At 38.7% G+C, this 27,803-nt stretch overlaps 3 protein-coding genes across 3 annotated transcripts in view; 2 read left to right on the top strand and 1 right to left on the bottom strand.

Annotated features, from left to right (window-relative positions):
- Positions 1-8,078, bottom strand: part of si:dkey-183c6.8 (protein O-GlcNAcase) — a 29,527-nt gene extending 21,449 nt beyond the window's left edge. Inside the window, exons 1-2 of the mRNA XM_036597565.1 lie at positions 7,701-8,078; positions 5,623-5,674 (exon numbers count right to left, since the gene is read on the bottom strand). Of these exons, the coding sequence (XP_036453458.1) occupies positions 5,623-5,674; positions 7,701-7,740 (92 nt within the window). The 5' untranslated portion in view covers positions 7,741-8,078. The remainder of the gene's footprint in view (positions 1-5,622; positions 5,675-7,700) is intronic.
- Positions 8,079-9,715: 1,637 nt separating this feature from the next.
- Positions 9,716-16,621, top strand: ccdc166 (coiled-coil domain containing 166). Its single transcript, XM_036597779.1, has 8 exons — positions 9,716-9,720; positions 10,010-10,084; positions 10,192-10,245; positions 11,905-11,959; positions 12,073-12,217; positions 12,952-13,031; positions 13,526-13,702; positions 15,521-16,621. Exons 2-8 carry the CDS (start codon positions 10,023-10,025, stop codon positions 15,785-15,787), a joined length of 840 nt encoding a protein of 279 aa, XP_036453672.1. The 5' UTR covers positions 9,716-9,720; positions 10,010-10,022; the 3' UTR covers positions 15,788-16,621.
- Positions 16,622-19,319: 2,698 nt separating this feature from the next.
- Positions 19,320-21,281, top strand: LOC118826519 (E3 ubiquitin-protein ligase TRIM47-like). Its single transcript, XM_036597509.1, has 2 exons — positions 19,320-19,359; positions 20,650-21,281. Exons 1-2 carry the CDS (start codon positions 19,341-19,343, stop codon positions 21,252-21,254), a joined length of 624 nt encoding a protein of 207 aa, XP_036453402.1. The 5' UTR covers positions 19,320-19,340; the 3' UTR covers positions 21,255-21,281.
- Positions 21,282-27,803: the final 6,522 nt, after the last annotated feature.

A 27,803-nucleotide genomic window follows, 5' to 3' on the forward strand; every position in this document is an offset into this window, starting at 1 on the left:
GAAAAAAGGACTGTCTGAGGCTGAGGCTACTTTGCAGTCTATGTAGCTACTATGCAATACAATGCTGTTGTTTACAGGCTTTATAATTGGTCTAAATCTTTATAATCCATGCAGAGCTCAGAGCTCTAGATGTACATATGATACCCATGATATGCTCAGAAAAGCATACTGTGACATTATTTATCACAGTAACGATAATATATTGGCATATTGCCCAGCCACACAGGAACAAGCTTAGACACCCCCTTCCCAATTGCCCTCAGTTGGTACAAGTTCCCTCTTGGTCGGAGTGTATAACAGTGTTGTATATTGCTCCTGACATTCTCCAAGATTGCTTTTGAGTGCTCCCTTTGGTGCAGTACTGACTGCCTTTCAAGATTTCTCCAGTAATTTCGAGCACGGGAAATCCTACCATTAAACTCTTAATCTCTTGAGCGAGACATTCTATAATGTGGTTATTTTGAACAATAACATATGTCAGCAATGAGGGGTTTAATAACTACACCAAGCTTTTGTTCTTTAAGAAAAACAGGGACTTCTCTTCAATACAGTTATCACTAAGCTTTATGTGGTAATCAAATGCTATAGGAATGCTATTGTTAACTAGAATTTAGCTGGAAAAACAAAACGTTCAATAAAAACATTGCATGGAAGTGCATATATGTGGACGTGCAGATAGCAAGTCAGCATGCAACTCTCAAAATCCTGATAGTTGTGGCCATCTTTGAGTGCATAAACAGAGGCTGAGACCGCTATACCGTTTATATACAAACCCAATTCCAAAAAAGTTGGGCCAGTATGTGAAATGTGGATAAAACTGTGATTTATAAATCTACTTGACTTGTATTTTAACAAAAGAAGTACAAAGCCAAGATATGTAATGTTTTACCTTAACAACTTCATTGTTTCATTGTTTTTTTGTAAACACACACTGATTCTGAAACTGATGCCTGCAGCATGTTCCAAAAAGGTTGTGACGGGGGCAATTTAAGACTAGAAATGTTGTGAAATGTTCAGAAAAAATCCTAAACAGGTTATTCAGTCATGCTTGGGTATAAACGGAGCATCTACGAAAGGCCTAGTCCTATATGAGCAGGGATGGATTGAGTCTCACCACTTTGCAAAAAAAATGAATCAGCAAAAAGCCACCAGTTTAAAAATTCCTCAGCGAGTGAATTCAAGGATTTTAGGTATTTCACCCTCCTCAGTGCATAACATCTTCAACAGTTTCAGGGAATCTGGAGATATCTCTCTGTGTAAAGGGCAAGACTGAAAACCACAAATGAATGCCTCAGATGGCACTGCACTGAAAACTGACATGCTTCTGTGATGGATAAAACCTCATGGGCTCTGGATTACTTTGACAAACCACTGTCAATAACCATCGTCTGTCACTGCATCCAAAAATGAAGGTTATGACTGTACAATGCAATTGACTTCTTTAGGCTCGAGCTCATCTAAAATGGACTGATGCACAGTGAAAATGTGTTTTGTGGTCTGACAACTCAACATTTTAGACTGTTTATGGAAATAATAGACCATTCAATAAATGAGCATCCAGATAGTCACTAGTGTAAAGTTTAAAAGCCAGAGTCTATCTTGGAATGGGGGGTATTAATGGGAAACTTTAGATACGATTAAGGCTAAACACATTTTGAGCAAAATATGCTGCCTTCTAGTCAATATCTTCTTCAGGGACATCCACGCTTATATCAACATGAAAGCACCCTAGCCGCATTCTGCATGCATTTAAACAGCAGCAGCTGTGTAATGAGACAGTGTCAGTGTTAGACTGGCCTGCCTGCAGTCCAGATCTGTCTCCTATTGAAAACACATTCAAAACATAAAAATGTTGTTGAAAGAAAAGGTGTGTAACACAGAGGTAAACATGCTCCTGTCCTAACTTTTTGGGAATGCCTTGCCGGCATCAAATTTGGAATTAGAGCATATTTACACAAAACAAAGAAGTTCACAAGGTAAAATATAAAATTTGTGGGTTTGTACCTTTTTCAATACAATACAGATCAAAATCGAATTCAATAATCACTTCTTTTTTGTTGTTATAAGCATTTCTCATACTGTCACTATCCCAACTTCTTTAGAATTGAGTTTCTAGTTACTACACACATGTGGTTGTTTAGAGACTCCGTCTTTATATCCATGCAGTTACTCAGTGGAGTAGATGTACAGACAATACCCACGATATACTCAGAAAAGCATAATGTCTCACAATAACAATAACATATTGGCATATTTTATCTGAAACATGATTACACTGTCTCTCTTGAGGAGAGTGATTGCAACATACGGTAAAATAATTTAAGTTTAATTCATGTTCATGTTGCTCTTTTTTCACTTTAAGCCCCAGCTCTCTTAAATGTCTGTGCAGGGACAGTGTTTGGCCAGTGTATGTGGGTCTAAAGAGAAGCTAAGGCAGATGCCCTACATACAGTGAGGTTGAGTTAGTTTCTCTGAAATATTAAAACATGCCTCCCCAGGGCTGACCTCTCGCCAAACGCGTGAACACTGCAAACGTTGTTTTGTCCAACAGAACACAAACCTCTGCCCAAGCTTTAAAGACTCTCTCTCTCACACATACATTACAGCTCTTTCTCTCAGTTCCTCTCAAATCACCCATTCTCTTACTTCATTTCTCTGTCTGTTACGTCTAATACAGATCACCTACACATCTACACCCAGCTCTCTTCCACTCCACCCAGCGCACCAGCAGGATCACTAGCCTTGACCAAATGTGTAAAAATTCTCTCCTCCCACATCCTCGCTGCACACCTCTCTCTCTCTCTCTTCCTTTTTTACTATTAATCCCTTCACCCATCGCTCATTTTGGACCAGTGCCCTCTCTTTTCCTCTCTCCTCCTGTGTGGGTAGAATGTTCTCTCTTATCCTCTCTTCCTGTGCAGATGGTGTCCTACACATTTGTGCTCTTCTCTGACAAACCACACACACATTTAGGCCCACCGCTAGCAGAAGGTGTCGTGGGATGTTATGCTTTGGAAAAAAAGGTGAGGTACCATTCCCGACAGACAAGAACACGTGAACGAGAGAATATATGAACTCATGAAAGAGCTGTTTGAGAGCTGCTTCAAGAACAATTAAGACAAGTTATAAATCTTCTTTCCTGTCTGTGTTTTGCACTGTATTTCGGTATCCATACACTCCTTTAGGGTGTGTCCATGCTGACACAGGCAATCGGGCATACAAACCTCAAAAAAAAAAGCACTGCCAAATGAATGGGACACTCTGCAGCAGCACATCAGCCTAAGGTCACCATACCCAATGCCACGTATCAGCTAAAGGGGTGTAAAGCTCCCCAGCATGGCACTTTGGAGCAGTGGAACTGTGTTCTCTTGTGTGATGGAGTGTCATCCAATACCTCTGGGATGAGTTGGAATCATCTAGAAGCATCCAACACCAGTGGCTGACCTCAATGATGCTCCTGTGGCTGAACACATCAAATCCTCATAACAATGTAGGTTGTTACCACAGCAAGGTTGGGACAAATTCCCTTTTAACCCCTTAAATGGCCAGGACCAAACTCATTTTACCCACTTCTATAACCTAAGAATAACTCAGTTTCCAGTGTTGTCCATTTAGTTACTGAATAATAAGCCTGAGGATGTAATAAGCCTGTGATTTTACAGGGTTAAAGGGGAATTACACTGATTTTTCCAAGTTTCTGCATAAATCAGTGGTTGAGATGGCAACTAAGTCATTTAGAGTGGTTTGATATGAAATTGTTCGTTGTAGAGAAACTTACTGACTCAGATGTTCAGTGGTGGTGATAAGAACCAGGGGTTGTTGTGTGTACAACATATATAGCCATTTTACTTACTATCCAAAACTACCAGTGAACTTACATGTCTTCTATATGTGATTTTAATGATGGTAAAATAGTGGTAAATCTGAAAAAATAAGTTTTCTTTAGGGACTATTTTGCCTTACAACACCCTGCATGTACCATGAATAACTTTTTAAAAATATGTTTTAGGCCAAAACTTTGTTGTAAAACTATCATAATACAATGTCTCAGCAATCAGGCAGCATATTCATAATCATTTCATGCAATAAGTTTATTTGAGGTAAGTTTAAAAAGCATTAAACTTATCAGATGTCTGGTTTCTATCACCATCATCATGAACAGTTATGACTCTAACTTTCCCTAGAATGAAGCATTTCACAGCAAACCACTCTGAACAACTTATCTATTTAATTATGCAGACATTTTTTAAAATCTGTGGAATTCCCTTTTATTATTCCCCTTTGATTTTCAGAAGACGTTAGATGAGAAAGAGTCTACAAACTTTCGGACAAATAGTGTGCTTGTACATTTTGCACATCTTGAGTGACACGTTTGACATTTCCTTCTTTGCATATCTGCACCTGTTATAGTCATATCCCAGCTGATCAAAGTTGTTGTAAATATCCTATACACTTAATTTACATGGTGTGGATATGTATACTTTTTCTGAATATGAATATTTTGTGGTACATTTTGCACATTTGCATTTCGAACTCATCAAATTAAAACTCATCCTCCACATTAAACTCTTTAGTGAGTGAGCAATATCAGCACTCAGCAGTCTCACTCTGTGAGGCTGTGTGGTCTGCCACTTTGTGGCTGAGCTGTTATTGATCCAATATGCTTTCATTTCACAGTAATAACACTTACAGGTGACTGGGGCAGATCTAGCATTCTACTGCCAATGTTTGTCAATGGAAACTGTATGACTATGTGCTTGATTTTATACATGTTAGCAATGGGTGTGGTTTGAACACCTGAACTCAATAAATAGAAGGTGTGCCACATACTTTTGGCCATATAGTGTATACTGCACAATACAGTATGCAGAGAGATGGCTGGATCTTCTATAACAATCAAAGGTTTTTCCAAGAATTGTACATCCAAGCAAAGAACCATTTAGGATGCGCTTATTTTAATATTTTCTCTAATTTCTCTGTATATCTCTATACACAGATGAAAGATATTACTTTATTTGATCCAAATATAAAAAAATCATACTGAACCTGAAAATAAGTGTATTATTATGCTTTTAGAGTTAGACTTAAATCTGTCTTAAATGCATCTGTCATTTTATTTTGACTAAAGTGCAGCCATTCATAAGTGTTATGATCCTACTGTATGCTGTATCAGTTCTCCTTGTGTTTTTTCTTTGTTGTCTCACTGCCATGAGCTGAGTTGGTATGGCAGTAAATCTTGAATCTTGAATAAACACCAAAGCGTCTCCCCTCACACTTCATTCTCTCTTTTTTTCTCACTCTCTATTTTTCCCTCTCACCGAAGCCAGTCCAATTATCATCTAACCCCTTACATCACCACTGTAATCATCACTTTATCAATTACCTCCTCACTCAGGGGAAATGGAGCCATTCTGTGTTGCTGCTTTCTCTGAGGGCTGACAGTAATGCATGGTGTGTCAAACTGCAGCTCAGTGAAGCCATGCTGGCACCAGTGCCCAGTCATTCCTACTGCAAAGGCCATTTGCCACCCCACCTACACGAGTGTGCACAACAGTGTGCAATCCCAACTACAGCCAGTGCCAGAGTAAGGTCCGAAAACAAGAAATTTAATGTGTTTCTCACCACTGAAACAGGACCTTCCTCTGCTCCATGGACCATGGTCGCCCGTAGAAACCTGCACAGAAGATACATATGATATGCATGCAGAAACATAGGTATACAAATACATATATAAAAGCACAAATGATATGAACCACAATACCCACAGAAACCCTCCGTCAACTTTCTCTCCGTCAATGGCACATTTCAGGAGCAGAGAATGAATGTGCAGTATGAATCTTTATTAAGAATGTGGAGCATAAGTGTGCATTATGATCTTCAGTAACAATGTTCCTTATAAATATGCATCGTGAACATGGAGTATGAATCTTTAGTAACAATCTTCCTTATAAACATGTATCATGAACATGCAGTGTGAATCTTTAGTAACAATGTTTCTTATAAATACACATCATGAACATGCAGTATGAATCTTTGCAAGAATGTGGAATTTGAATGTATGTAATTAAATCTTAGTAAGAATTTGGAGTATAAATGTACTTTATAAGTTGCAGTATGAATTTTTAGTAAGAATGTGGAGGCTGAATGTACATTCTGAACATGGAGTATGAGGCTTTAGTAAGATTGTACTGTATGAATGTGCATTCTGGATATGTAGTATGAATCTTCAGTACCTGAATACATTATGAATATTCATTATAAACGTGCTGTATGAATCTTTAGTAAGAATGTGGAGCTTGAATGTACATTATGGACATGCAGTATAAATCTTTAGTAACAATGTGGTGAATGAATGTTTATGATGAACATGCAGTATGAATTTTGAACTGGCATGTGAAGTAATAAAGAAAAGAGTACTTCGTTACTGCACTTAAGTAAAATTTTGAAGTATCTGTACTTGAGTATTTCTGGCATTTTTACTTTTATTCACCACCTTTTAAAAGATAAGTCTGTAAGCGCTTCTCAATACATTTTCAAACCAGGCTCGCTACTGTAAATTTTCATTTATCTATTTTATTTTAAATCAGGCAACTTCTTCTCCATTCAGACACCTCATCAAGTGACCTGGTTGGTTCAAAATACAATTCTTGGCATATGCTCTACAAAAAAAAAAATCAAATCTGTAATTTGATGCACGTATGAAAGCATTAGTATAAAGCATTATTTCTGTACTTCTAATTAACATTAAAATTATAAACATGCTGATTCATTTTTCTTGAGTACAAAATGTAAACTGTACTTCAACCTTTACCAGAGTATCTTTTCAGAGTACTTGTACTTCTACTTAAGAAACTTGTGTACGTCCCCCACCTCTGGTGTAAATTAATGCATCATTAATCATTTCAATCTTTAGTAACAATGATAAATCTGAATGCACGTTATGGATCTTTAGTGAGAACGTAGTATATGCACGTGCAGCTTACATGTGAAACATTTTACATTGAGTGCACATTCTGAACATGCAGTATGAATCTTAAGTAAGAATGAGGAGTGGGAAGGTGTTCTGAGGTGTCTGTACTACATAACCTGATGTCTGCTCAAGGCTTTTTCAGCTCAGCCATAGGCTAACAGTATGTGGCTACACTGTACTGTGCTGCTGCAGGACAGAAGTGGGTCAGTAGAGACAATGAAGAGACTGAGCAGCAGACACCTCCACACTGACATTTCCCTGCTGGGCAAGAGATTAAAAGCATTCATACAGCCAATAATATGACATGAACCTACAGACACAAGCTGGGCCAATTAGACTCTCAGTGTGTGTGTGTGTGTGTGTGTGTGTCAGCATCAGTATAGAACAGGTGTGAGTCTGTGTGTATGTGCCAGTCTGTGTGTATGTGTGTGTGTGTGTGTGTGTGTGCCTGCCTGAACAGCCCCTATTCACACTCACTCTGAATGTGGCTATTTATAATGCACTGAGGCTGCATAAGATGGGTGCCCTGGTACTCCAGCTATAAAAGAGAAATGGGTCAAATAACAAAACCACTGCATTCAGGCACTCATTATGATGAACAGCATGGGTCATAACCGCCTGACAGACTGTCGATTAGCCTGTACAGCCTCTATAGGAGACTGCAATGAAGTGATGATCCACACACTCAACAAACAAAGCCCAGTTCACCAGGACAACACGCTCCTCTTACCTTCAACCACCCCACACAGAAACTCGTCTCTCCGCTCCATCGTCGCTGATATCGCCTTTAAAACGACACAAAGCCTGTATGTTCACGTCGCCTGTGTCAACACATCCACGCTACTGTGCCTTCGCTTTCTCCATGACCGGAAACCTGAGCCTTCAGCGGCGCATCACCCTGCACTCCTCTCTCTCTCTCTCCCTCTCTTTCTCTCTCTGACTACCGGACTGACCGGGAGACTGACCAAGAAACAACCTAACCAAATTCTAACCTTCTAATAATCAATCAGGCTGTATTTGATAGAGTTTAGTCTATGTAGACATTCGCCAATTGATACATGGTGAGAGTCGCAGTCGCTCCCTCCACCAGTCCTTACTGCTACTTCTGTGTTTGTCGTAGGAAAGAATGTGTGTGTCAGTGAGAGAAGGGGGCTCAGAGAGACCTGCGACACCTAGTGAGCACTCTTCATAAACACACACACACACACACACACACACACACACACACACACATACACATACACACACATACACATACACACACCTCGACCGTTTCACTTTAACTGGCCGAGGAGCCTAAATAGCCCTTGCAGGGGAAACACAGTTCGAGCAGCAATTTAAAAACTATCAAGATTCTTGCTTATAGTTATAACATATCAGCTCCTCTGATTTCTTATCTGTTATTTTCATCTTAGAGAGGCTGTTGACTAGTGCTACAAATTTCAATTGAAAACCTTCCTCTTTTGAAACCACTTTGATTTTAAATTGTAAAAACTGTGACCAAACTATATAAGAAAACTGCAGAATGTTATAATTCCACTTCACAGACATGCACTGTTTTAAAGGGTTGGCCAGGGTGGCCGGTGTCTATCCCTGAAATCTGATGGGCCATCCAGACGCCACCACAAAATTTCAGCCACAACAGTGGCTTCCACCTGGAGGGATATTGCGCCTTTTTGTTTTGCTATCATTAGATGGAGAGTCCTGTAATCTTATATGTAACAATATGAAACCCTCTGCTCCCACGATGAAGCTAAGATCTATTCGGAAGGCAGGAAACACCCTGGATAGGTTGCCAGTCCAATACAGGGCAGACACACAGACATGCACATATATTCACACACACACTCTCAGCGTCAAGTGTCTCCAATTCACCTCACTGCATGTCTTTGGACTATGGGAGGAAACCCACACAGACACAGGGAGAACATGTAAACTCCACACAGAAAGGCCTCTGTTCGCCCAGCTGGGGAATTAAACCTAGGCCCTTTTTGCTGTGGGGCACAACACTACCCGCTGCGCCACCGTTCCACTCGTTTCTGTTTTGATACACAGGTTTTCATTACAATTTTTTTTTCATGAAAAGACGAGTCTTTGAAATTTTAACATGCATTTCGGATTTTTTTTGTATTTGGTTTGTCACCCTTCCGCTTTAATGACAGCATGCTCTCCAGCTGGCATGAACTCCACACGGTTGTGCAAATGCCAGTGATCAGTGGATGTTTCAATGGGAGGGATGAGACCAACCTGACCTTTTGAGTGCCTTAAAGGCCTTAACATCGGCAGAGTCACAAATTTGCTTAAATTTGAACAGTGACCTAAATAGTGCAGGATCTTAGGTATTTCTTCTTCTTTTTACTGTCCTAACATTTCTCTGTTTTAAAGTTTTCAAAATTCTAAAGTTTTATTTCCAGATATGAATTAAAAAAAAATCCCAGATTTTTACTATGGTCTCAGATTTTTGGATCCCCCTCTATGTTGGAAACGTAAGAAAGATGAAGGGTCACTTATTCAAACTGCAGCTGTTAAATAAATAAACGTGTATGTCCAAAATGGAAACTTTACAGGAGCGGGAAAAATGTTAACTTTTTAATGTAAGTTTATTTTTTAATTTTAATGTATTTAATTTATGCTATTGCTGGGTGCACCTGTTTGTTGTGTTGGACTAATGGGCCTTTTATTGTGAAAACAACAACAACAAAAACATTCAGAACTATGGAACTTCTTATTACATAAGAACAGGAAGTAAAGTGAGTACGTGAGTAAAGGTAAACGTGTTTTCATTAGAAAATTACTTATTAATAAAGGCTGTAGGATTAAACTTTTTATTAAACAATACACGTAAAAACTAACTCTCCTCCGCAGTGTTCAGATTTGTGTATCTCGTTGCTTAGTTACTGAGCAGCCAATCATACGACGGAAACGGGCTACAGCGTGAGTTAACAGCGCGGACAGACTAGATAAAACAACAGCAGTCTATCTGATCACTGACTTTGATTAGCGCCTTAGTTCACTGATCCTCTGATCTCTCCGCCTCAGTCACTGCCTCAGAATGGCTCTACAGAGGACAGACCAGCAGGAAAGCTCAGAAACAGACAGACACCTCCAGACCGAGTGAGAGAGAATGTTTCGAAACATGGAGTCGACTAACCTAGCGTTAGCTAACCTACGCGGCTTACTGTCTTCCCTTCATAACATGTTGTTTGGCTTCTGATCTTCAGGTACGACACACTGACTGAGACACTGAACCTGCTGAAGAGGAGAGCAGAACAGCTGTATCCTTTCTACACACAGCAGACAGCTGTGGAGTATTTCACTCATATCTGCTGAATACATAAATAGCTACACCTGATCCAACCCTGATCAACCTCAGGAACCCAAAGGGAATTTTCCAACAGTTTACTAATTCATAATTCAGTTCAGTACAGTATGGTGGTGCCTTGGTTTGATACGTCTTGATGCAGCAGAAGTGAGAAGTGCCTGAAAATGTGCCTTGTGGAAATTACAGCATTTAACAATGGAAAAGTGCAATATTTTTTAATATTAGTCTCAATCTAAAAGGCTTATGAGCAGCGTGCTTTTTCTCTCTGCTCTCAATTTTGAGCTAAAGAGGAAGAATATTTTCAGAGCAGGGAGGGTCGGCCCTCATTGTGGGCTTGCTTGTTTATTTTTATTTTACTTCATGCTTTGTAATCAGTATTGAAATAATAATATTTGCTCCAGTCTGTTCAATGTATTGTTCAGTGTTTGATTTGTATATGTTGAATTGAGAGGCTCATATTGAACTATATAATATTGTTACAGTCTTATTAAAATGTGAGTTTTTTTTTGTTCCACATTATAATTAGTCTTTTGGTCACATGAGACTATTGATCTTTAACAAAAACGTATACAAAATCGTTTAGTGTAGTAAATCTGAATGTGAATTTGATTCTAATATAAAACTTGATTGGCAGTAAATTTTGAAAATTACATGTGAAACGTTACTGTTAGGTGAAATTATTCACAACCATCACGTTAGTTTCAGAAACTAGGCACTTCAGAATTATCACTTTGACCACTTTAGACTCCTGGGGCTTTTTAACACAAACATCCTGACTCTGAAATCTTATCTGTTTGGCCGTAATGAAGCTAGAGTTAGGTTTAAAATTAGGACAGTTGCTATTACATAATAACATTTCCTAAATTTAAAATCTTATCATAACTCCAGATAAGAAAAAAGGATTACAGCAGCATCCTAACTTGCCAAAAATTCCTATATAGAGTCCTAAGTTTTTAAACAACGGTGCAGGTAGTATACAAATTCACTAGCATTAACTAGCATAATGGTGTTTCACTTTGAGAGAGTTTATTTATTTTTTTCCTTTTGCAGTTTAGAATGTATTAGTAATTGGAGACACCTTCTCCTCAGTTTCCTCTTATTCCCTGTGTGTGGTAATTCTGATAAAAACATATTAAATCAAATATGGAGGACACAGAGTTGAGCACATGGCTGATTACAGGGAAAGCGGGTTACTTGAGCTTGAAGTGTTTTGTTTTTTTCAGTGTTTTTTTGGGTTTTAATGTTCTCCCAGCTCCCAAAACACCTGATCCAACTAATCACACCCATTTATTAACATAACAACTCATGCTGTGCTGAAGAAAATACTGGGATGTGCAGGGCAGAGGTTCTCCAGGAAAAGGATTAAGAACCACTACTTTAGACCAGTTAAGTTCTGTGACGTTTCATTATCATACTAAAATTAGTTACACAAATGGGTTAAAAAGAACCCTACAAAGACATTTTTGCTGGTGTTTTTGAGAGGACTGGCTAAATGTTCTCCAATGTTCACGTTTTCCATCATCTTAAGGGCATTTGCTGCACACAAAAAGCTAATAACCACACACAGATCAACATTTGAGATTTAGACAGTTTAACTCACAGTCAAATCCAGACGGAGAGATAATGGGTTTCTTCAGAACGAGGCCTACCAGACACGCATGGAGAGTGTGAGTAGCCACATACACTGAATAGAGATCCAGAAGATGTGATTCACACTGTGGTCTGTGTAAAGGTGGTATCTGACACACCCCTCACACTGACACTCTCTTTGCATCTGCAGCAAGAGTACATGTCATACATATCGAAGCGGACACAGAAGCGGCAGAGTGCAATTGTTACTCTGAGTGATCAGAGTCAAAAGGAGCTAGAAGAGCTGAGGAGACAGACAGAGGAGACACAGGAGAAATACAGGGAACAGGCCAATGGTGTGTATGTGGATTGGGGAGGGGTAGTGTGGCAAGACACAGCAAGTTTATTTATATAGCACCTTTCATACACTTTAGTTATTCAGAGTGCTTTACAAATGAGAAAATACAAAGATAAAATTTAAGATGTAGCAGAATAGAAATTAAAAACATGATTCAAACAATATATTTTTAAAGAGAAAAATTACATTAAATTTAAAAATCAAATTAAAAATTAGGATAATAAAGTGCTGTACAGGAGAGAGGTACAGTAGAGCTAACAGTGTTTTAAACTAAGCCGAAGCCTGCTCAAATAGGAACACTTTCAACCCAGATTTAAGAGTGTCTCTCTTCTAATGCTAAACGCTGCTTCTCCATGTTTAGTTTTCACCTTTGGCAGGACTGACTGACTAGTTCCTAATGATCTGAGAGTTCTGCTCAGCTCATATCACTGCAGCATATCAGATAAATATGCTGCTGTTTATAGACCAGTAATAGATTCTTCAAGTCTATTCTGTAACAGACTGGTAGCCAGTGTACGGATTTAAGAACTGGGGTGATGTGTTCCCTTCTTTTCCTCGTAATGAGACTCTGGCAGCTGCATTTTAAATCAGCTGAAGCTGTTTGATTGTCTTTTTTAGGGAGTACAGTTAGAAGACCATTACCGTAATTAACCCTGCTAGAAATAAAGGTGTGGACGAGTGGATGTGTTTAAAGCATTAAACAAATTCAGAAAACAAAACTTTTTTTTTCAGTGCTGAAGAAGGAGATTTTGGAGAAGGAGAAAGAGTTGGCTCTGCTGAAAATTGAGATAGCCGAGCTCCGAGAATTTAAGGTAGCCATGAAAACTCTCTTGTATGTGTCTTCTCACTCAAATTGTGTTGTATTTCTGCTTAGAAGTGAACAAACTATGCATTTTCTGTAACTTTAGATACTTTTTTTGTTTCATAAGATTAAAAAAAAAGAAAACTGGGCTTCATTCACCAACCATTCTTAAGAAGAAATTTCTTCTTAAACCCACTTGCGCAGTTTTCACGAAGATTCTGTCATTCACCAATGTCTTCTTATTAGGGTTTTGTTCTTAGGTAAGAACAGAATCTACACGCGCTCAAGAGCACTACGGTGCAGAAAGTTCTGCAGTTTAAGAACACATCATGAATCTGACATAGACTTTTTCTTAGGACCTTTCTCAAGAACAAACTTAAGAAAAAGCTTAGGAAGAAATTGGTGAATGAGGCCCATTATTACTGAATGATTATAGACTTACTGAAGGCTTGTGTATGAATCTGCAGTACAAAAATGCCTTGTGTTTGGGTGTGTTTGCTATAGAGTCTGCAGCAGGAGCAGTTGGGCCGCATAGCTGAGCTGGAGCGGGAGGTAGCGGCCACACGTCTCCGCCACTCTGAGTCTCTGCAGGCTCTGAAGGCTGCATTTCTTAGAGAGAGAGAGCGCTATGAGGCACAGGCCAAACACAAGGTGCAGACACTCACTCTTGCAGCGAACAGGGTGAGTGTGGAACTGCACAGACACACACATGCACACTGTTTGTTGTAACAGACAGCCCAAACAGAAAATAAATGCCAGTCCAAGTTTGGACACACCTACTCACAGAACAAGTTTTCTTTCTTTCTTTTTTTACCATTTTCCACATTTTACAATAATAATGACGACATCAAAACTATGACATAGTTCATATGAGATTACATTAGTCAGAAATGTACTTTTTTTAATTAAATGTAAATTTAAGCACAACTCATTGACTGATTGGTGTGTGGACATCTGCTTTTATTAACTGTTTGATCTTAACCTGTGTCCTACACCTGTGCCCAACTCAGATGAGATGTGCTCACTCTTGCTTTGTATATTGTACTGTGAAACACACAGTAATTGCTGTGTATCTGCTCAGGGACTACACTTGAAAATTAGCCTTATTATCATCTTTAGTTTTGGACATAAAGTCATAAGCATCAATTTGAATATTTGTGTTTGTCTTCAATTTTTAGGCATAAGCATTTAGACCAAAGCTTCTTTTTGGCTGGTAATGTACATGTAAATTTAACAAAACTAATATGAATAATATGAATGAATAATAGTAAAAAATGTTTTCATAAACATTATGTTTGAAATACATCTGTAAATATACATACTCATGCCATGTATTTAAAAAAAATAATAACAAGTAATAATACTAATAAGTAGTTACACACACAAATTCCCAAATGAAGCACTTTATTAAAGCAAAACTGTGTGGCATGAAGGCTGGCAAAACCAGAACTCTAGCTATTGGGGCTGAATGATTTTGGAGAAATATCTAATTATTATTAATTATTTTGCTGACAAGTATTGTGGATTACACTTAAATTGCAATTATTTTCTATAAGTTAAGGTCAGTAAGTTACATAACTTTGGGCCAAGAAGACAAACACATTCACTTTTTCTGACTTGATGCTTGAACGCTGAATGTTGTGTGCCAGAATTCCAGTTAGTTGTCAAATGTGTGTCTGGTTATTTCTGATTGGTCTGACTCATCTGTAGGCAGCTCATGAGGTCTGTGATATTAAATTTAATTTTCCCCACTTAAAACTTGTTGAGACAGCATCGATAAAGGTGTAGGCTATGATGAAAATTGCTACTCTGACAATTTTTTAAAATTGCACTGTTTCAAATTGTGATTTTGATAAAAAAAAGATTAATCTCTCAGCCCTACTTAGCTACCACTGAACCTGAGATCACTTAAGAAAAAAGGGGGGCAGCTCTTCCTTATATCCAAAACTGCAGGGGAGGTAATGATAATGCACCATGTCACAGTGAAGCAACCGTTACTGGATGTTTCCTGAAAAAAATGATTGTGAGTTTTCAGCACTTCATTGGCCTGCTCAGTGCCCAGATTTCAACTTTATGAAACATCTTTGGGATTAGGTGGAAAGGACAGTTTGCAGCTAGACTGTGCAGCAGTCCAACTTGCAGAAACTGCCCAACACAATCATTACAACATTTCTGTACACATCCAGAAACTTAAGGAATCCATGCTTCAGGCTGAAGGCCATAGGATTATATGCCAAAGGCGCCACATATTACTAGATAGGTGTACCTGATAAACTAGAAACTCATTGTATCTGTGTAAGATAGATCTGATACAGTGATAAGGTAAGGTTCTTAGGGGCCCATTAAAAAAAATAGGTCAGGTATGGGCTGCAATCCCTCCCTTTTTTCCCCCCAGTCCATGATGATGTAATTTGCTTCTTGTTGTTTGAACATTTATTTTATTATTTTCTTCGGTATTTTCTCTCTCTCTCTCTCTCTTTCTCTCTCTCTCTCTCTCAGGAGGCATCACGCTGTCTGCTCTCTCACACGCAGGAAGTGTCTCAGGAGAACCAGCGTCTGCGTGAGGAGCTGCAGCAGCTGATCCAGAGAGCTCATGCTCTACACAGCCACCAGGAGCTGCTGCGGACACAGCAGAGGCAGCTACTGCTGGAGAGAGAGTACATGCAGGAGCTCCATCTCCTGCGCTTTCCTAAACACTCAGACTCCACACCAAAAGGGGGCACCAGCACTGACAGCACCAACACAGGAGCAGATGTTACTAGCTGAAATGACGATAACACACATGGGAGATGAGGCTTAATGAAAAGCATCTTCTTAATGACGCACTTTGCATAGTTTTCTGTTCATGTAACTAAATTACTATTATACCCGGGAAAGTAAAAGGGAATGTAAATTATGTGTCAGGATTCATTTGATCTTAAATAGCATTTTAATTAACATTGTAAAAAAGGCCGGTCAAATGGCCCCTTCTTGTCACATAGAGGTTTCTGACCACACAGCAACAAAACCTCACAATTTCTCTGAAGACAATCAGAAGGTTGGCTTGAGAGACCTTACCTCCGTGCTTTACTCTCATACCTTCCATTTGATTCTTTTCCAAAGCCCCTCCCTCCAAAGCATGTGTGCCCTTTAAAATCATTGACGGTATATATAAACTGGACCTAGTGATCCCGCTGTCCTCAGTGGGGACCATGTGAGGTCAATCGTGTCACTTCCTGATCAGCTTCTCGTGGGGTGGATAATAGTAATGCGTGATAATGCACAGGCACCTTAATGACGCATATGTCCCGCTTTTGTAGTAGATGCCCCCAACAATTGGTGTTGAATGAACATAAATCATCATTATTATTATTACTATAATACAATCAAAGCATAAATCAAATTAAATTCATACAATACTAAATAAATAAATACATAATAAAAATAAATAATAACAACTACATAAAAACAACAGATTCCTGAAAAAAACAGGTTATGAAAATGCTTTTACCCACTTTATGAATTTATGTACTGTGAGTGCCTGTCTCTATTAGTAAATTGTTTTTGATGCACCAAACAACTTCAGACATTGAATTTTGATTAAATTGACATGGGTAAGAATGACTGTTTAGCACGTCTTATCATTACTGTTATTATTATTAATATTATTATTATTATTATTATTAATCCATTCCATGCACTATATTACAGAAGAGTAATGCTTCAAACATTACGGCACAGTATTTCCAGTTTCAGCTATATCACATCATTTTGTATACAGTCACAGAAAAACATTTTGACACTATAAAGTGATTGACAGGCCTGTGGATGAAAAGACAGACAGTCCAGTCTCTGTAGAAGACGACAGGGCCATGAGGTGATCTAAAATGGCTCAGGTGTGCCTTTATTTGGACTGAAATCAGCCCAAAAAGAATGGAAGTGAATTGAGAGCTTCTTTCAAACGGTCCTCTATACGTTTACACAAGACTGAAATATGCATTACTTTAATTATTTAAATCAGTGGTTCTCAATCCTGGTTCTGGAGTACCACTGCTCTGCATGTTGTAGTGTTTTCCCTGCTCTAACACACCCACTTCAATTCAGGATGAGCTTCTTAATTAGTTAATTTGTGGCATCAGGTGTCTGTGGAGCAGGAGATTCTAAAATGTGAAGAATATTCAGACTACATATTGATACTACAGGACCAAGACTTAAAACAATGGATTTAAATGAAAAGGTAAACATTGCTTTAAAACAGGGGTGGGAAACTGAGGGCCAGAGTCCAGCACAGGTGATTTCCCTGCTCTAGCACAGCAAGCAAACCTGGTAATTAGCTGATGAGTTTAATCAGGTGTGCTTGAACAGGAAATCACCAAACTGTGCAGGAATCCGGCTCTCTAGGGCCAGAATTCTCCACCCCTGCTTTAAAAAATTTGTCATATTAGTGCAGCAGTGCACTTGGTATGGTTTATTCAGCCTTTGGCCATGTAAGAGGATGTGGGTGTGGGCGTGGCTGAGAGTCAGAAGGTCTGTCAGTTGAACTCTGAAGTAACGCGGTTTCCAGTTTTTTGATAAGTTCTGATAACAGGTGAGCAAGTGACATCATGGAAGCTGAAGGAATTAGGAAGTTAAACAGCAACCTTCTTATCCACAGCAAGCGTTGACCTTAATGACTGGCTTGCCTGTATCTTTGAGAAAAGTTTAAACTGCCAATTCTGACACTCAGCAACACTCAACATAAGCGAAGAGACAAATGAAGGTATGTACTTCAGTGAGTTTCATATTTTAAGTGTGACAGACTGTGTTGTATTAGGCTGAACTACATAAAGAATCAGTGTCAGATGAAGACTGTCACCTTGAAAGAAAATGATATGCTGTCTAAGTTAAGAACTAAATTCTGTAAACAATGCCAAAGATTGGTGCTGTGTTCTGCTGTCTGTTAGAAGTTCAGTGGTGAGTTTTGTGTGAAGACTAAGCATTTATACCAAAGTAACAGCAGGAAGTCATGATTGATAAACAGTGTTGCTGACCTATGATGTATGAGAATGGTTAGTGAAACTCTTCTCTTTTTATAGTATAATGAAGATATTGGGCTTAGAAATGATTAACAGTGTAGTATAGATGATACAGTATATTTAAGTTTAAAGCTGAAGGAAGGTGTTGGAGACCAGAGAGGTTTGTAACAAAGGGTGGGGTAGGTCGAAACAGAACCACGGAAACTTTCAGGAAGCAAGTTTTTTAGGCGCCTATTTTACCCACCACCTTCCCTCATGTCAACTCAATCACATTCATAGGATTCAAATCAGGAAATAAATACAAAAAGTATTCAAATTTACACCGAAAGGAAGTTTTAAAAAACTATAACTGCTGTTGGATTTTTGGGGCTGTACAGGAAGTGATGGAGGGTTGCATGTGCACACACTTGTGCTGCTGTGTGTGTACATATATGCACACACATATGACATTAAATATGACATTTTTTTGCAAGTATTAGTGAACTTTTTTTTTTTTTGGCTTGGAAAAAAATTTAATGTAAAATGTTGAATAATCACATTTTATGTTTTATTTTTCTCCCACTATCTTAAATTTAGCACATGTGCAGAAGTGTATTCTTAGAAAATCCTTACTTAAAATACTTAGAAAATCAACAAAATGTAATTTGCCCAGGTATGCCAAAACATTTTACAGTAGCTGGAGAATGCAAATGTAAACCAGAAGCCAGATGGCTTACATTACTGCTGGAAAGCCAGGAAAAATATTTCAAACAGCCTGCTACCCAAAATCCACTCCAAAGCATTTGTCGTTTTCAAAACCTCCTGTCCACTTTCTGAAATGTCATCAGAAAAGGGTTTTCTAGTCAGTGTCCCTTTAATCTATACCAAATTATTCAAAGCACAACACTGCAAATGTATGTGCATGTATGCATTTGTAAGAAAGCAGTGCAATAGGTAGCATACATTTGACATATCAGATTAAACTACATTGCTGATTTTGACCATATCATTTAGAACATTTAACATCCACAGTAATATGGGTGCTAACCAAGTTATGATCTTGTCTTACCACTGAGTTTCACAAAGACTTCCAACTTCACCTGTCAGCTCAGCAGGGTGTGCAATAGTGATCTGCCTGTGATTGATTAAACTGGGAGTGCTACAGCTTACCCCATGTTACAACTCTCCCTAATCTCCCTGTATGACATGTTAAATAGACTGATCAGAGATATATCATACTGTATGTAAACTGAGTGATGTGATTTCTTGCTGAAAAGACTTAAAAGGAGCAAAAAAGAAAAGTCTTACTATGTTCCTCTCTACAGCCAGCGGAGGACGGACACAATATGGATAAACCAGATGAGTGTAAGTTACACAACAGACACATAAACATGAAATATGCCTATGCAATAGGACATGAGAGGGAGTGTGTAATCACGAATAACATCAATGCTGTGATTTGGTCACAGGCATGAGCCAAGTGTCATTCCTGATGACACAGGACACTGAATGTTCTATTCCACACAAACCTACATACAGCGACTGGTCACATCATGCATTTCCATGAAAATTCAAGCAAAAACTTCAATGCAGTTAATGAAGCCATGCAAAATTTTGCAACTGTACATCAAGTAGTTTTCAGCTATGATTTTTTTTAAGTTTTCCCTATCGTGTTTTAAACTGCTTACAAAATGACTGAACATAGCTGAAATATTAACAAGGTATAAAAACAACAATAAAAATAATATTTGCTCTCAAGAGGTTAATTTATTGGACAATGTACAGTTTTTCAGATTATCAATATCACAATTTCACAACGTATTGTCACACCCCCTGAGATATGTTCTTATATTTCTGTTTTTTGGGGGATCTTTTATACCCATATCTTGCAGAGGCACACAAAATGCATCCTGTCTTACTAGCCAACAAAATGATTTTCCTGCAGCAAAAGGCTCATGAGTGTATCAGGAGAGGACGCTTACAGAGGTTTAGAGAACATCATTGAAACCAGCAGCAGAATCTAGGGACTGAGGTGAAATCAGCTTGAGATAGTGTTGGGGATCTCAGGGAAGCATAGGTATAGATTTGACAGAAAAAGATTGCTTTTCAAAAATTATTAAGATTTAAGATTTGAAAGATTACATTTCAAAGATTAAATATTCAAAGATCAAATATTGCACAACCATATTGTACGTCCTCCAATATATTAACCTATTGAAGGCATTCATTAGCACAAAAGTAAGGAAATATCATTCTCAGTGTTGTACGCAGTTACATTCAATATTTAAGATGTAATTGAAAACCTGAAGAGGTCAAAGTCTAAAACCCATAACCAAAAAATTAATTTTAGCATGGCTTTGAAATTTTGCATTGTTGCTTGCATAGAACTGAAGCTTATGCTTGATTTTTTTTTTTCATAGACATCTATGATGTAAACAGAATGCACTCTTGACATGCTGGCATCTTATTTTTGTGGTAGACACTTTTCCTTAGACCAGTTTCTTAAAATGAAAAGAATAAAATCTTAAACATTCTGTACATGGTTGAGGCCACAGTGCGTATGAAAAATGTTTAAAGATAACTATCATTAAGGAATGTTACTGTTTGTTAAAGAAATTTTTCATACATTTTCCCCTCATGATCTGTCAAACACAGTTGCACGCAACTCCAGCAGTCTCCTGTCTGAAGATCAGTTCCTGTGTTCCATCTGTCTGGATGTATTAACTGATCCAGTCTCCACTCCATGTGGACACAACTTCTGTAAAATCTGCCTTACACAGTACTGGGACAACAGTCAACATTATCAATGTCCATTATGTAAAGAGACATTCATCAAGAGACCTGAACTGAAGATCAATACAACACTGAGAGAGGTTGTGGACCACTTCAAGAAAAGTGGTCCTGATAATCTTGAGATTCTTTGTGACGTCTGCACTGGAGTGAAGCTGAAAGGCCTGAAATCCTGCCTGGATTGTGGTGTGACCTTTTGTAAGACCCATTTAGAGCCGCATACAGTTGGAAAACTTAAGAAACACAAACTAATCAACCCAGTGGAGAACCTGGAGGACTACATATGCCAGAAACATGACAGGCCCCTGGAGCTGTTCTGTAAATATGACAAGACGTGTGTGTGTCATTTCTGCATTGAAACAGACCACAAGAATCACAGTGCTGTTCCTATAGAAGAGGAAAGTGCAGAGAAGAAGGTGAGATCTTTCTGTTTGAACATAATTATGAAGAATACACATTCATTTAGATAAAGTTATTATAAATAACACCCACTTACACTTAATCTAAGCCACTTATCCTCCTGGGTCATGGGGGGTGCTGGAGCCTATCCAAGCAGTCACTGGGCCATGGGCAAGAAACTTCCCTGGGCAGGTCACCATTCCATCACAGGATGTGGGGAATTAAACACAGGCCCCTCTTGTCGTGAGGCGACAGCGCTATACAGTGTGCGACCCCCTTATAAAACTTTACCTAGAAAAAAGATAAGATTAAGATTAAAAAATTACAAAACATTCCATAAGAAAGCTGCGGTACAATTAACCATTTGAGTTCTACCACTCTAGTACAGTAACAGACATCCACACTTGAGTTCTACCATGCACTATTAAAGTAACAGACATCCATACCTGAGTTCTACCACACTATTACAGTAACAGACATCCATGCCAGAGCTCTACCACACTTGTACAGTGATAGACATCCATGCCTGCGTTCTACCATGCTTGTGCACTAACCAACATCCATACAAGAGTTCTACCACATAAACATATGGTCATACACATGCAAATACCTATACCTGTAGACATTCACCCAAATATACATTTGAGAATAAAATATTATTTAAAGTGCAGAGAACGTTAGCCAGAAAGGACGTAGTAGGGGGTAGAATCCTTAAGATAACATTAAATAAAATAGAATAAAATAAATTAAGGGTTATGTACAGAAACAGTACATAAATTAACACAATGTTTCTGTGCAACAACTGTTCATAAGTGGTGTAAAGATGTAGGGAAATAAACATTTTTGAAGTCTGATTGCTTTAGCCCTTATTTGGCTGTGTGCCTGAGAGGAGGAGCTGAAACAGATGATGACAAAGGTGAGATGGGTCAATGATGATTTTCTCTGCCAGCGTACTTGTTCTAGAGATGCACAGACTAAGCAGTGTGGGTAAATTAATATCAGTGGCCTTTTGTGACAAAGGTTCTGCAGTTTGTGGGTGTTTGGTGGCAAAGCTGCACCAGAAGGTGATGACACGCTCTACAGAACTGAACCAGCAGCTCTTGAGGAAGGTTAAACTTCAGCTGCTGCAGGATGTACCTCTGCAGTGCTTTCTTTTCGACAAAGTGGATGTTGGGAAGCTGGTAATGCTATGGCTGGTGGAATGTTGGTACACTGATTTGAGAGAGTTTATTGTGGAGCATTATGGAAGAATGGTATTAATTGCTGAGCTGAAGTCTAAAACCAAGATTCATATGTCCTTGGCTGGTTCAGTTGTTGAAGGATATGGTGATATAAGTCCCATCTTCACTGCATCAGACACGTTGAACTGGTAGACAAACAGCAGGGGGTCCAACAGGAACTGGGAGGACAGGAACTTGTGATGTTGTGCTTGTGATGTCCTTCGGATGTACTTATACCAGTCTCTCAAAGGATTTCATGACTACAGAGGTCAGGGTGATGGGTCTGTGGTCATTCAGTCCTGTGATAGTGGCTTTTTGGGGGATGGCTATTAATGTGGAGCATTTGAAGCAGGAAAGCACTTCACATAGCTACGATGATCAGATGAAGATATGTGTGAAGACTGGTGCAAATTAGTTTGCACAAACCATCAGAACGGATGGTGAAACACCATCTAGGCCTAGTGCTTTCCTGGTGCACAACCTTGGCATTCAGAGGTGCTGATGTTTGTGTTGTGGTTTGAATGGCATGTGAATTGGAGCTGGAGAAGTTTGTTGTGCTGCGTTTTTCAAACCTTACAGTAGTACATGTTCAGCTTTTCAGCAAGCTGATGGTCGCCCATTGTCAGCAGCTAAAATAAGCAAAACTAATTTGGTTAGCTTAGCGAACTGATCTTAATTCTGTTATGTAACATTATTTCCAGTAAGACATCATATTAAAAATGCATGTTAGCAATCACAGTAACCCAGGTAATGTTTAACTGACCTTAGAGCCAGCATATGTCTGTCTGAGCTGTGAATTTGGTCTTCCACATAGATTAATACAAACTTTATTCAGCTTCAGGAATGAAACAAAAACAACCACTCTGCCTGTGTCAGGCATAATATGTACCTCAGCAACACATTTCCATGTCTTAATCTAATAATTCAGACTAATTTACGGCCACCACTGTTCTCACTGCAGGTTCATTCTAAGTAGTTCAGTGAAGTTTTTCCTTCGCTTGATGGAGGAAATAGCATTTAGAGATGACTGTCATTGGCTATGTCAATCATAATTCTGCAAGCAGTCGATTGTTTTCCTCTCTGCCCCTAGTCACATCTGGCAGAGACACAGGCAGAGGTGCAGCAGTTGATACACAATAGACTGAAGAAAATTGGAGAGATCAAACACTCAGTAGAGCTCAGAAAAGTGAGTGAAACATCATGTCGTAATTACATAAATATTGAGTCTTCATTGTGTTTTATATATAGTTTATCAAATGGCATTAATCATATGCTCCAATTCACTATAATGGGATTCAAGTGAAATGTTCTTTTTAATTAGAAAAACACAGACAAAGAGATTGCAAACAGTGTTAAAGTCTTCACTGCTCTGATGCGCTCCATTGAGAGAAGCCAGGCTGAGCTGCTTGAGGTGATGGAGGAGAAGCAGAAAGCAGCAGAGAGGCAGGCTGAAGACCTCATTAAAGGGCTGGAGCAGGAAATCACCAAGTTGAAGAGGAGAGACAATCAGCTGGAGCAGTTCTTACACACTGAGGACCACCTCCACCTCCTACAGGTCAGTGTCCCTCTATCTCCTCAATGACAATGCAGCACATCACACAACAACACTGTCCCATGCTGAGGGATTTCTCCTCTCTCCTGGACTGTAGATTTACCCATCACTGTGTACCCCTCCACACACCAAGAACTGGACTGACATCAGCATTGACCCTCATCTGAGTGTAGAGCCTGTGAGTAATGCTCTGTCTGAACTTCAGAAGAGTCTGGATGAAGAACTCAGAAAAACTCTTAATGAAAGGTTAAAAGAAACAGGTGAGAAACTTTCAGATTTGATGTAGTCCGAATGCAAGTCTGTAGTATTGCGAGACTAAACATGTAATAGTGCTTAATTTTATCCTCGCCTCAAAAAGAACTGCCTCAAAGAGAGTTTAAAGAGAGTTTAAATTCTGATTCACTTATTGGGCAAGTAATAGTATTTGGTGACTTTACTTTGAGTACTCTGGCTTCACTTGTGTTACCAAAGACAGATGAGAACTTCCTGACTACAAAACCATGATCTGGTCATGCTATCAACACTAAAGATTTACCTGCGCTAAATATTTAACACATTCTTTGTTGTTGTTTTTTAATTTAGACCTGTCGGTATGTGCCACTTTTAACAATCTGTTAGATTATTAAATTAAAATGTTTTCGGCAAGTCAAATGCATCATTGAAGAACTCTTTCCCATGTATTCGTGGCATGACTTTCATGCATTTTTACTTTGGAATTTGGGAAATTGGGATAGCGAAATCATTAATAAGACCAGATCGATGCACAATACTCCTAGATTTAAAAGGCTGTAAAGTATTCATTCCAAACTGTTTTCTGCAAAAAAATAGATTGATGAAGAACAGCTTACACTGCTTACCAAGTACACATGATGTTCTCAAACAGCGTGAATAGAGAACATTCTAGAGACTATTAACTATTAAACACAAGTATAGTATAGTACACCAACCCAGCGTTTGGTTTTGTTGGTGTTTATTGGAGAAATCTGGGTTGGTGTGGACAGATGCTGAATACTATGCATCATAACCATATTTTTTCCTCTCTGTGTGAAATCTAACATTTTACTTATAATAGCTACAATGTGTGCATTGTTCTTGGAGCGTTTCAACATAAGTTGATTATTACTCCATATTCACTGAGAAGCTTCTTTTATCCCAGTACCATAATCAATTTACCCCACACCTGGGGCAATCTGAGCCAAATTATTGATTTAAAATCATTAAACTCTTTAAAAAATCTTAAAAAAAAGAACACTTAGAACTAACCATTAATCAATTAAACAATTTCTGATCACTGTTAATATTGGTTAATTGAAGGAGCTATTGTTCCAGAGTCAACCCCTTTTATATAAACACAAAGTCTTAACACTGTGTACACAATGAATCACTGAAACAAACACACAGGCTTTGTCTTCTTACTGTGGAGAGGGTAACCTACCAAAAAGGAAAACTAGTTCTGAGAAGCCATAATGAAGGCAAGTGCTCCTTTACATATTTGTCTAGACACTGGGGGAGTGTTATAGAGGCTTGTTCTGTGGACATGAAGACTAAATTAAAACCCAACTCAGTCAAACAGCTCTCTGTGGCTCTACCTAAGTGGATGAAGGAAGACTGACTCCAGATCATTAAATAGCTGGATTTAAGTATCAACATGTCAGTATTTATACATGGCAAATAAAAGCACTGCAACAAATCTGTGTTAGTTAACCCTCAATCTGTCCTCACTCTTTCAGAGTGCGACAACTTTTAATGACCAGTAGATGGCAGCAAAGAAAAGCAGTAGATGGCAAAGCAAAATCATGAATAAGCCTGTTCTTCCAGGGACAAACAAGTAGGCAAGAAATGAGAAGTGTGCCATCATGCCCACTGGTTCACCATGACAGGCTGCCAACAGCCTGAAACCACGTACCCCACCAAGATGTCGTCTAGGTAAATAGTAAACACAGTGACACTACCATAAAAATATTGACTATTTTCATTCTGTCAAGTTTGACTTGACTATTTTCACTCTATTTTCACCACTGCAGTCATGTTTGTTTAAGGCCTCCCCTCTCACTCTCTGCTGCTGATAGCTGTCAAGTCACCTTATCTCTCTATCTCTCTCTCTCACACCACACACACACACAATGTTCTTCTGAGGTAAAAAGCTAACGTCAATGCTAAGTGAATAGCTGGAGTGCTAACGTTCAGTAAAAGCCACTAAATTAAAGACACTAATGAGTTAGCTCCGAGTTCTGCTTCTTAACTTTATATAAAATTAATATTAATAATGTATCGTTTGAGTAAGAGGTGCAGTTTGATGTTACTTTTGTAGCCCATGTAGCTTAACTACTTACTTTTCAGCCAAAGTGAGGTTCGCAAAACATCCCTTGTTCTTCATTGTAGCTCACCCACTCAATTCATCCATTAAAGTGGGAATAAATGTCCGCTCTCTCTTGGACTCGTATGTTTCAGCGATAGGCCTTGGACTGACTCGTTCTGGAGCATTTTCTGGGACTCAGCCAGGTTGTGGTAGTCTGGAAAACATTCCAGTGGATTAGCTTGTTAGCCGCTCAATTGAAGCTCAGGTCTGAATACACGTGTTCAGAGATTCTCTCTAATACAAAGGAAATGGCATTGGGGGTAAGCATGACACCCAGCTTGGCCAATCAAATCCCTGTAAGCCAATCATATCCAATCTTGACGTCAGTGATACTCTTCAAAATGTTATGACAATTCTCTTCAGCAACAGCAAATCAGGTCACGAGCACTCAGTCATTAACATTAGTGCTTTATAAAATATTGTACAGAATAAATCATTACTGATCACTGCTATCATAATTCACTGAAACACTTATGGTTACAAACTACAGCCGTTTAATTCTGCAGAGACTTGCACTTCAAATGAGTGTTTGTACTGCTGCTGTGTTTGCTGTCCTTTAGCCTGTTGGCTAGCTGACCTGCTTAGATCTAGTTAAGAAAATAAGGTGTAAGCCCCTCAGTTTAAACAAAAACAGGTTACTTCATCAGTACACTCAGTGGTCCAAGCAAGCAGCATTGCAATCAAAGGTTATTCCATTAACAGCACAAGGATTGCTGTGAAATAGCACAGTAATACAGAGGTCAGTTGTTGTGAGGTGGTCAGGATGTGCTTACATTGAATATTTTAAAATAGCTTTGAACGCGGCTCAGCCAATCAGATTTTAAGACTGGATCTGTTTTATCTATTTTTTAATCTAAAATGATCTGGCCTGGCACCGGAGGTTCTCCGACAGAGAAATTTAAGCCATGTTTTTTGCAGTTTTATATGTGTAAATAACTTACTGTCTCCCAAATTGAGGACAGTCTCAGCTTGTCTAATAACTCAACATACACATAATGAAGGGACTTTTGACACCTTTTTTGCTTTGTGTTACACCCTTAGGGATTTTAGGGGAATATCAGAGTCAAACCAGGGAACTGGCAGGCGATCCTACTGCATACACATTAAGGTAAATTAGTTTGTCATTCTTGTAATGGGTACTTGTTTCATAATAAAGAGACAAACTGGATCAAGGATACATTTGAAGAGGCAGGAAATATAATGTATTTGGAAGAGCATAAAATGAAGCTTCCATCAGAATACATATCTGAAATTCAGAGGCTGGCAGATACATCATTAATAGACTAGCATCACTACAGAGCTAATATTGAAACGCCAGTGCTGAATAAAAATACTAGTGTCCAATTTTTTTTCTACAGAAAAGAAATTGACACATTGCATCCATAACTTTATAGTGAACTAATGAACATTTGAAGTCCTCAGATGAACCCTGAGCAGGGTTTGGGCTACGACGTTTTGGCCTGTGTAACTAGTTGGGCAGGTGTGACTG

This window comes from Colossoma macropomum, unplaced genomic scaffold (assembly GCF_904425465.1).
Source record: "Colossoma macropomum unplaced genomic scaffold, Colossoma_macropomum, whole genome shotgun sequence".
NCBI lineage: Eukaryota > Metazoa > Chordata > Actinopteri > Characiformes > Serrasalmidae > Colossoma > Colossoma macropomum.

Bases quoted from the DNA above. Each gene is read 5' to 3' on its own strand.
- ccdc166 (XM_036597779.1), top strand. From the start codon at position 10,023: ATGGCTCTACAGAGGACAGACCAGCAGGAAAGCTCAGAAACAGACAGA. The intron at 10,085-10,191 runs GTGAGAGAGAAT...TCTGATCTTCAG, and splicing joins GACAGACACCTCCAGACCGA to GTACGACACACTGACTGAGA. The intron at 10,246-11,904 runs GTATCCTTTCTA...AGTCAAATCCAG, and splicing joins AAGAGGAGAGCAGAACAGCT to ACGGAGAGATAATGGGTTTC.